Here is an 11,133-nt window from a genome sequence, read left to right as displayed (position 1 = left end):
ATATTTAATAACTTCAAGTTTCTCTAAAAGAAATGCAGAAAAATAAAAGTATTGACCTCTTAAAATAAATATGCGCGTTCACTTTTTACTTAAATCTTAATAATAAACTGAATTAAGTTAAAATTTTGTTTTCCATAAAAAAAAAGATTTGTATTTGAGGATGTTTCTATTGATAAAAAAATGAACAAAATTTAGTCGTACAAACGATCATTATTATTTAAAACTTGAGAATAACTAACGAGGAAGAGATTACTAACGTGAATCTGGTTATGACGAGACATGAATCTGATCATGACGAGACAATTAAAAACTGCAATCGAAAAGACATCATTCAAACAAAAACACTGAGATTAACTGTTTCCCAAGTGGGTTTTAAGTTTTTATTACTTTTAATGTTTTTTAGGTTTCCCTTGAAACAAAATTTTTGGCCAATAAATGGCATCTGGAAAGCTCAGGGAAAAAAATATCAAACAAATAAATACATAAAATAGTTTGATTTTTATCAGCTATTCTTTTAAATGTTTTTAACTATGTTAAAATTCCTTATCTCGTTACGTTTTAATAAGTGTCTATTATATTGCTTTTGAAGCTAGTTGGGTTTTTTAATATTAATTTAGTTTACGTATTTCTAAAATAAAAACAAAATCGTTTAAGCAAAACAATGTGTATTGCGCAAAATACCTTAGTAAGGTGGCGAATTAAAGTCGCTTCGGCCTTTAAATTTTTTTTTTACCGATACTAACAAAAAGAAAAATCATTTCTTTTTGTTGGTATCGGTAAAAAAAAATGCAAGTAAAATTGCATTATGGTTTTGATATATTTGATTACATCCAATACATAAAAACAGAGGGCTTTTTATAGTACCACTGTGCTAACCACTGCGTTACGGCCATGGTTTCAATCTGAAAACTTTAAAATTAAATATTTAAAATTAACTATTTTCAGTATATTTTGGTTATACTTATTAAGAACTTTGTGATGTTGTTTTTTACTTTTTTAAAAAATACTTAAAATTTTTGTATAGTTTTCTCCTAATAACGTATAGCGACTACTTTTTAACAATTTTAGGTGATTTTATAATATATTCATCTAAAGTTTTTAAAAAGTTAATTGAGTATATATATTTACCAAAAAATGTTAAAAAGTTGTCGCTACACGTTATTAAAAGAAAACTATACAACAATTTTAAGTATTTTGTAAAAAAAACAAAAAAACTACATCATAAGGTCCTTAATAGCTTTAACCAAAATATACTTAAAATAATCATTAATACAAAACAGTGTTATGATAAATTTGACGTCAATATTTGAATTTTTATTGAGCAATATTACTTGTTAACTTTTTATGAGTCGGGCTGGCCCTGTTTGCTGGGATGATTAAAAATATATAAGCATAAAAAAAAATTAATGTTTGCTTTGAAATTTTTATTGAAGCTTTTATAAATCATTTAAATAAAAACGTTTAGGTGTAAAACATTTAAACTACCAATTACTATCATCTGTATTATTTAAGTCTGATTGGTTACAAACATTTTCTGACGTATATTCTTCCTACATCTGAATATGTCGGTTTACTAAATGCAATCAATCGTTGGTAAATTATTAATAGAATAAAAAATGGCACATTTTTTAGATATTTGTTATTTATTGCTTAAACTACGGTAACACGCGAAACAAACGTCAAAGGCGAGGGTTGGAAAAAATCACGACTTTTTTAAATAAAATTTAAAAAGTCAAGTTTTTTTAATTTAAATTAGCTTTTTTTATTTTTTTATTATTTGAACAAAATTTGACGTTAAGAAATTTATCAAAAAATACTTTTTTGATGAATTTTTATCGTAACTTTTTGTAAATAAGGCAATGGTCAAACAGGCCAGAAGCATACTCAGGATTCTAAAATCATTTCTTTTAACCTTATACCTCCAAAAAACTATCCACACTATGCCATTGTGTAAGAATTTTCTAAACTTTATTGTATTAAGTTTGTATTGTATTACATTTTTTTTTAATATTTAAAAAATTGCTCCTGATTGTTAAAACTAAAGATATTATTCTAAAAATTTTTTAAACTCTTGCTATATTTTTACGGAAACAAAAATAATTAAAACATCCTAAACAAAAACCAAAAATGTGTGGAAAAAAATCTAACCCAGTGTGGTCCAAATTTGAAAAGCTTGAAAGAAAAAGGGGTAAAGGATGTAATGCAAGATGTAGGATATGCGATAAAGAACTGCAGGGTCTGGTGGCAAGAATGAAAGAACTCTTAAATAAATGTAGCCAGGAAAACAATTCAAAAAATGATACAATGTAAACTTTACAATATCTAGTCATTTTTTGCTATTAGTATTATTTAATTAATATAAACTTTTAAGAAATTTAATTTCAAACTACTTCCCCAACAGCCAATTTGATGTTACTAAGCAATCCTCAGTATCGTCATTAGTTTCAGAATAAAAATTAAATTTAAATCTGCAAAAAAATCATGAGCAGAAATATTAATAACAATAGTCCAATGAATAAATTGGTAGTTCTGGGTTATTGTCGCATGTTGTTAGAAGAAGTCAGAGTCACAAGGTTGCGCTTGATGAACAGATTGCAAGAATGATTTTTGCAACAAATTCACCATTTCAATTAATTGATGTTTTTGATAAATAAAAGGAAAAAATAAAAGATGCTCTGAAATGGAGACATTGCAAGTATAGCACTAGATCGTTGATCAAACGTTCACAAGGAGCTAATCATTTGTGTTACAGTTAAAACTCAAACAAGTGATATCTATTTAGCTAACACAATTGACAACTTTGGAGCTCTCACACTTGTGAATATCTTGAAGAACTTGGTGTTTCATCAATAAAAATAACAGAGCTCAAATTTTGGTGTTATATACAATTCAAAATTTTGTATTGCCTCAAGATAATCGCAAGAATACCATGAGTGACTATTTTAAAGGGTATATTCTACATTGTTCACTTTGCTTATAATCTCTGAGTCTGATTGGGCCATAATTAACTCTATAATGCAAAAGAATGTCTCTATCTCAGTCATTAAGAGATCTGCAGAAGATCTACTTGTTTGTCTAAAACGAATTGATTTACTGTTACAGAAGATTTACTGTTTGTCTTGAGCCTATCGCTTTTGCACTTGATATAGCGCTAAGTGACAAATGCAAAACAGCAAATGTAATGGAAGTATGGAAGAATCTAGAAAATAAATCTTTGTGTAAAAGTGAGAAATTTATCCAAAAGAAATGATTTGAAGAATGTCATGATTTCGATATACTACATTTATGTCTACATTTATGGACGGCTATGTTAAATAGTGAACCACGACTTCTTCCATAAATAAAGTTAAATTTTATTGGAAATTGACATCATTAAATATATATATATATATATATATATATATATATATATATATATATATATATATATATATATATATATATATAATATATATATATATATATATATATATATATATATGTATGTGTGTGAGTGTATATATATATATATGTATATATATATATATATATATATATATATATATATATATATATATATATATATATATATATATATATATATATATATATATATATATATATATATATATATATATATATATATATATATATATAAAGTAATTATTTTTATATTACTTTTAAAATTTCCTTACCAACAAGAATCAACTTATTCTATATTTTTGTTAATTATATTTTTTTAAACAAACTTTAATTACTTCCTTTTTATACTTTTTATAGGAAGTTCAATATAAAGAGTTTTTTATAATTTTGTAAATCTCATACACAGCTGAAGATTTTATATGAAAGGCCTTCTGTGTTAGAGAAAAATTTTAATATAATTGTCAATATTTGTATATATTTTACTCATCTTAGTTTGAATAGTTTTTCATTTGTTACCTGGAACTTTTACTCATTTTTGTTAATATTATAATTTTTTCAATTACAAATACAAAAGCAACTTTTTTTTTAAACTATAATACCATGTACTTTTACTGAAAAATATTTTTTTTAAACTATAATACCATGTATTTTTACTGAAACATATTTTTTTTAAACTATAATACCATGTATTTTTACTGAAACATATTTTTTTTAAACTATAATACCATGTATTTTTACTGAAACATATTTTTTTTAAACTATAAAACTATGTATTTTTACTGAAACATATTTTTTTTAAACTATAAAACCATGTATTTTTACTGAAACATATTTTTTTTAAACTATAAAACCATGTATTTTTACTGAAACATATTTTTTTTAAACTATAAAACCATGTATTTTTACTGAAACATATTTTTTTTAAACTATAAAACCATGTATTTTTACTGAAGCATATTTTTTTTAAACTATAAAACCATGTATTTTTACTGAAACATATTTTTTTTTAAACTATAAAACCATGTATTTTTACTGAAACATATTTTTTTTAAACTATAAAACCATGTATTTTTACTGAAACATATTTATTTTAAACTATAAAACCATGTATTTTTACTTAAACATATTTTTTTTTAAACTATAAAACCATGTATTTTTACTGAAACATATTTTTTTTAAACTATAAAACCATGTATTTTTACTGAAACATATTTTTTTAAACTATAATACCATGTATTTTTACTGAAACATATTTTTTTTAAACTATAAAACCATGTATTTTTACTCAAACATATTTTTTTTAAACTATAATGCCATGTATTTTTACTGAAACATATTTTTTTTAAACTATAATACCATGTATTTTTACTGAAACATATTTTTTTTAAACTATAATACCATGTATTTTTACTGAAACATATTTTTTTAAAACTATAATACCATGTATTTTTACTCAAACATATGGGTAAAAACAAACATCCTAGAAAAAAATAATTACAAATTTTTTAATTAAACTTACCCAAAGACCAGTGAAATTGGCTATTTTTGATGGTTTTTGAGATTTTATTTTCTCAAAAAAAGCTAAGGGGTAAGGATCTAGTGGTCTTGTTGAGCTCAAATTTATTGTGAGTTATTTTTTAATTGGTTTGACCCAAATCTAGAGGGTATGGTATTTTATATTATTGAAAATTTCCTCAAAATGACTACCCCTAATATATATATATATATATATATATATATATATATATATATATATATATATATATATATATATATATATATATATATATATATATATATATATATATATATACTATATATAAATTTGCAAAGACAAAGCATTTAAGTGGTTCAAGTGTAATAAGTTAACCTTGAATACTAATAAAACAAAATGGGTTTATTTCATTCGATTACAAAAAAGCGATTTTTCCCATCAAAAATACCTCAAATCTTTATCAATCAAAAGGAAAAAAAAAGAGGTTTTGTTACAAAATTTTTAGGTGTTTGTCTTGATGAACAACATTACTTGGAATCACCATATTGATTATGTTAGCACACAAATTTTTAAAAACATAGGGATCCTATATAAATCACGAATTTATCTCAATAAAAATATCTTAATCCAAATTTATTATTCATAAATACATAGTTATTTAAATTATGCCAATATTGCTTGGGGAAGTACAGAAAAAAGTAAGTTGCAACATCTTTATCTCCGTCAGAAACGCGCAATCCGTAAAATCAATTTTACAAATCGCTGCTCTGATTCAAACCATTATTTTATTGAAATGAAATTCTGAATATATATTAATTGTATTTAATATTTTGTGTTTTGTATATATGTGGATAAATAACTTATCCCCAGCCGTCTTCAAAGATCTTTTCTCTTTTAAACCAATCAGTAAATATATTTTGAGAAATAATAACTTTTTTAATGAACCTTTTTATCAAACAAACTTTAATCAATTTTGTATTACCTATTGAGCGTCACACGTTTGGAATAAAACTGTTTTTGCCGAATTTTAGTTTTGAAGTACCTATTACTTTTTGCCTTTTTTTTAAAAAAAAACAACAGAAAAACCTCATTCTTTCATTAGATAATATATTGAGTTATTATTAGTAGTAAAAGTTGAAAATATATTTTGGTCTACTTTTTTATTGTTTATAAACATGTTTACGTTTATTCCTTAATTTTATTTATTGTTCTTACACTTTTTACTCTTTAATTTATATGTTGGTTTACTTTTGTATAAAATTCTGATGAGAAGATTTTCTTGATCTTTTTTCAGACGCAGATTATCTACCTTGGAATTTTGTAAAAGTCTATTAGTTTTTTGTTTTTTTTTTAATCTTAACTTGTTAAATTCTTATTTAAGGTTCTGACGACAAGATCCTTGCGATCTTCTTTCAGATACCTTGTTTATATTTGATATATTTTCTATTATTGTAAGTTTATATTATTATTTTTATTATTGGTTATATAAAGCTGTACAACGACTAACAAATGTAAACCAAAAAAAATTAGTCGGATAAAATGAAAATTGCCTTCAAAACAGACCAACAAAAATTTGCCACTCAAATATTTGATAGGGGAACCTGTTGTACCATTGACCACGTTGTACCTTTGGTCAATCTACTCTGTCATATTATTTAAAAAAAAAAATGTGAAGTGCCATTTGAAATAATAGTCCATGACGACTCTTCTTACTGTAAAACATAATACTTGGGACAGATGGTATCGATCTACAAGTAACTATAAGATTTGGCTCTTAAAAAGTAAATATTTGTGTTAATCTTATTCTGATTTTAAAAATGTAATAAATTATTATTTGATTCATCTACGATGTTATAAACATTACCCAAATCATTTTTTTGGTACGGAAAAGTTTAGATGATTATGTCTGATCGTAAATAGAGATTAATAGGATAATTGTTAAAGAAACCCATCTCGTGTACCTTTCACCAGACTAGGATGTTGTACCTTTAACCAACAAAAACTAAAGAAAATATGTGGACTTTATCTAAATAGTTATAATAGCTGATTTTATTTAAATTAGTAATACTGAGTATCGTAACTTCGATACACAAATCTTTGCAAGATTGTAAGGATTGATTTTTCTAATTTTTTTAAAGACAATTAGGATTGATTACAAAATAGTTAGATTTGTTTTTTTATTGATATAAGGTAGGCCAGAAGTTGCTATATAATATATAACGAGCTAAAATATTAAAGAGGTTCAAGCATTGCATGATTTTTTAATAATAACATTATTGTCAAAGGAACAACGCGCTTCGGTCAAAGGTACAACGTACGTGTTGTACCTTTGACCAATTGACTTCTTTTTTAGAAACGCGGGAAAAAAATACTTCTTGGTCGAATGGAAAAAAATGTCCTATGTATAATTTTTGAGCAAAATACAAGAGAATATTGTATAGTTTGAATAGTTTAAATTTACTCAATAGACTACGCAAAAAACCCCTTAAAGCAAAAAGTGGTCAAAGGTACAACAAGTTCCCCGACTGTTTCTTATTAACTTGGTGGTGCTTAATCTGAATATAAATCTTTTATGAAGCTGCTCGAGTTTGCTTTATTTGTGACTTGTATACTTGGGTAAAACTGAGAAGAAAAATTAGTGTTAAGGTGAAAAATTACTGCTAAGGTAAAAGAGTTATTTTAATTATGCTTTCAAATGGATTGGGAGAACTAGATAAGAAACGAGCTCCTCGTACAGTATGTGAAACATGTTTGACAAGCTTGCTATGATGGACAAATGGAAGAATGCGGCGAATGAGATTTGGAATACCAAGAGTATTTTTCATTTTCTCGAAAGTTATGGTTTTCGGACTTCCGAAACAAAATATTTAATGGGATCAAGCACCATCTGTATGATTTTCAGAACATGGTTTTCTTTCTGTTTATTACAATATACAGCATTTCACTTTTTTTCTGGATCTCATCTTGCTTATTGACAACACTGTAGTTAAAGCAGATTTTTATTACTATATAAATTTGACAATTCTCTATAACATAGCGCCAATAACTCAATTTAGTTTAAAATGGCGCTTGGTTCCTTTCCGTTTAAAGATGTCCACCTTATAGTTATGTTTTTTACTTTATACCGCAAAATAACATCATGTGATTTGTACTTTCATAGATATATTACTTCAAAGTAGTTAACAATATTTAAAGAGTTTATGTTTATTTATTTTTATTTACTCGCGTGTTTAACTATGTTTAGACACTATTGATTTAAAAACTTGATTGCAAAAATGTGGTATATTAAAAAAAAGAAGCTATATACTTTATATTTCTTTTATAAAAAATATTAATTTTAAATAAGAATAATCCTGATACAGAATTTCCTGATACATATAGGAAATATACAGATGCATTGATTTTAAATCTCTTTTTAAACTTTAAGTTATCATAAGTTCACAGTTACAAATAGGTAATTTATAAATTTTAAATCACTGTTTGGCATTAATTGTAAACTAAATTTTATTAAAAAATTTATTCCAGGAAACTTACGGTTTTCAAAAATCTATTTGCTTAAGGTAATGGTGCTGCAATCTACAATCCAAATTTAAGCAATATTTTATTGAGCAATTTGCCAATTGAAACGTTAACCAACGAGATATAATTTTGTCATGTTTTAGAAAATATATGAGTTTATCTATAACATTTAAATCAGAGTTCAAAATTTATAAAAAAGCTTGGTAAAATTGTGTCTATGAATCTTCTGTGACTAGGAATCCTTGTAGCGCTGGTGGCGATTCCCGTAATTAAGAATTTTCTCAGTCTAAATATCTGTACTTTATCACTGTGCTTTGATTGACAGAAAATCGTATTACCACCACAACATATAAAATTAGATTTTATGAAACAATTTTTGAAAACATTTGATAAACGAGCAAATTGCTTATAGTACATATGTAAAGCGTTACAGGGACATAAAAAAGGATATTCGGGTATTTTCGATGGATCCTAGATACAGAAGTTTATTCAGGATTTATTTTTTGCACACTCTTATAATGAAACTGAAGCAAAAACATTTCATTTGTAGAAGGAAATGTTTTGAAAACATTAGGGCTGACGTAATGTTAATGCTGTTAAAAACTTACTTTAAGGTTTTTACTCCTTTGGTCGCAATAAGGGTATTAAAACGTATTTCTTAATCAGCCACTTAAAAATTTCTCTGAAAATCTTTCATCATAAAACAACGGAGAATAAAGTCAAAATTCTTCATCTCAGAAAATCAAACAAAAAATCATTTTTACCATTTAATCTTTGATTCTTAATTTTTGATGTTCACAACTTGTTATCGATATCGTCATTTGTGTTTATTAGTCCAAAACAACATCTCTGGAGTATTTTTTTACTAGCACTTTCACATAATAAAAAATCTTGACGCGCGGGAGACAAATCAATATAAGTTCTGTTTTCAAATTGGCTAAGTTAAATTAAAATACTGTGACAAGAGCAAGCCTTTTTTTTCTAGGGTGTATAATCTATTAATTTCTTAATCGATCTGAAATAGATAGATTTAAATTGGTTAAAACAGAAACAGGCGGAAATAGAGAAACGTTATAAATCGTTTAAAACGATTATAATTGGTTAAAGACGATTTGAGGCAGAGGCGGACTTGCAAACATTAATTTTAACTCTTTGGTAGTTAAAATAATAATGGTGATAAAGTTGCTGTCACAACAGTTTAAATATTTTAAAATAATAATAATAATAATAATCTGTCACACAGTAAAAATATTAACTGTATTTCTATCTTTATATTTTTTATTCATGTTGCTAACTTTTTAAAAATTCAATCGACCTTGATCAAATTTAATTTATATTTTGAAAATATATGATATATTTTTATGTTAAATATTTTTAAATATTACAAAAAAGTAAAAAATTAAAAATATATATATTTATATAAAAAGCAAACTCAAATACAAATACTTTCGATTAAAAACGAAAACTTGTTAAGGAATTTTTGTTAAACTTTTTCGCTGATACCTTTTTAAAAAGACAACTTTAAACAAACACTTCTATATACTTCTATATTTATATCTCTTTTATATATTTTATTCTTAATAAACTATAATAACTTTAAATACAAAAAGCTTAAATATTTGTAAAACAAATTTTTAAATTAAAACCAAAAAATTAAAACTGAGTGTTATAACTATCAGTAGCATTCTTGTCGATTGACGCTACATCATTCTGGTCGATTGACGCTACATCACTGACGCTACATCGTTCTGGTCGGTAGTCGCTAGACGTTACATCACTGTTGGTATATTCTATTAAACAACACAACTTTTCTTCGCAAAGACTACTGCACTGCAAACGACAAGTAGTTCCATTTTCTATAGCTTTCTAAATATATTAAAACCTCTTGCTTTCAGATATGCTATTTAAGATACAAAAAATTAAGTATAAAAATATATAAAAAGTATTATACAAGCAATATATATATATATATAAATATATATATATATATATATATATATATATATATATATATATATATATATATATAATATATATATATATATATATATATATAAATATATATATATATATATATTTAATCAATTGCCTCCTAGTGTAATTGTTAGTGTTTGCCCAGTTTGAAGACGCCTGGCAAAGGATTATTATTAAGCTAGATAAGCTTTCGACCATGCTGCATTATGGGTGGCATGCTACATGCATGCATGCCACCCATTCTCATAAAAATATTTATAACTGCTTTTTAACTTTTTTAAATTCCTATCATTTGAATCCATCAATAATATTGGTATATTTATATATTTACCCTTTACAATAATAATGGCATAAAATTATATAATTAACCTTTGTAAAACTAACCAAAAATTAATTGTTTTTTCCTATTATTAAAAGATTAAAAATAACTGTAGGCAAACAGAGACAGTGTGCCAAAACTACATAGAAACCTAGTGCCAAGACTAACTAGAAACAGAATGAGTGAATCATAACTGCTCAAGTAAAAGTAACTATTTTAAAAATAAACTTTAAAGAAACTAATTTAAAAACTTTTGACATTTTAAAATTGTTTTTAAAAAATTGTTTACCTCTGCATATTCTGGTTGTATGGTTGTAGAATGAATTCCCTCATCATGAAAAAACTCTTTTAGCATGAATGCAATTTTAGGGTAGTCAGAATGAGCACGGAGTTCGACATGTAAAGATGCCACTAATTTGCTATC

At 25.1% G+C, this 11,133-nt stretch overlaps 1 protein-coding gene across 5 annotated transcripts in view; it reads right to left on the bottom strand.

Moving 5' to 3' along the window:
- Window positions 1–9,936: 9,936 nt before the first annotated feature.
- The window catches only part of LOC100198936 (proton-coupled zinc antiporter SLC30A1), a 36,352-nt gene continuing 35,155 nt past the window's right edge, over window positions 9,937–11,133 (bottom strand). For all 5 annotated transcript variants that reach the window (XM_065795794.1, XM_065795795.1, XM_065795793.1 and 2 more), the window contains exons 7-8: window positions 10,999–11,133; window positions 9,937–10,282 (exon numbers count right to left, since the gene is read on the bottom strand). The exon at window positions 10,999–11,133 is cut by the window's right edge and continues 48 nt beyond it. In XM_065795794.1, the coding sequence (XP_065651866.1) occupies window positions 10,070–10,282; window positions 10,999–11,133 (348 nt within the window). In that variant the 3' untranslated portion in view covers window positions 9,937–10,069. The remainder of the gene's footprint in view (window positions 10,283–10,998) is intronic.

The sequence above is a fragment of the Hydra vulgaris genome, chromosome 04, assembly GCF_038396675.1.
Source record: "Hydra vulgaris chromosome 04, alternate assembly HydraT2T_AEP".
Lineage (NCBI taxonomy): Eukaryota > Metazoa > Cnidaria > Hydrozoa > Anthoathecata > Hydridae > Hydra > Hydra vulgaris.
Note: the sequence above shows the minus strand (reverse complement) of the source record. Positions and strands in the feature narration are given on the sequence as shown.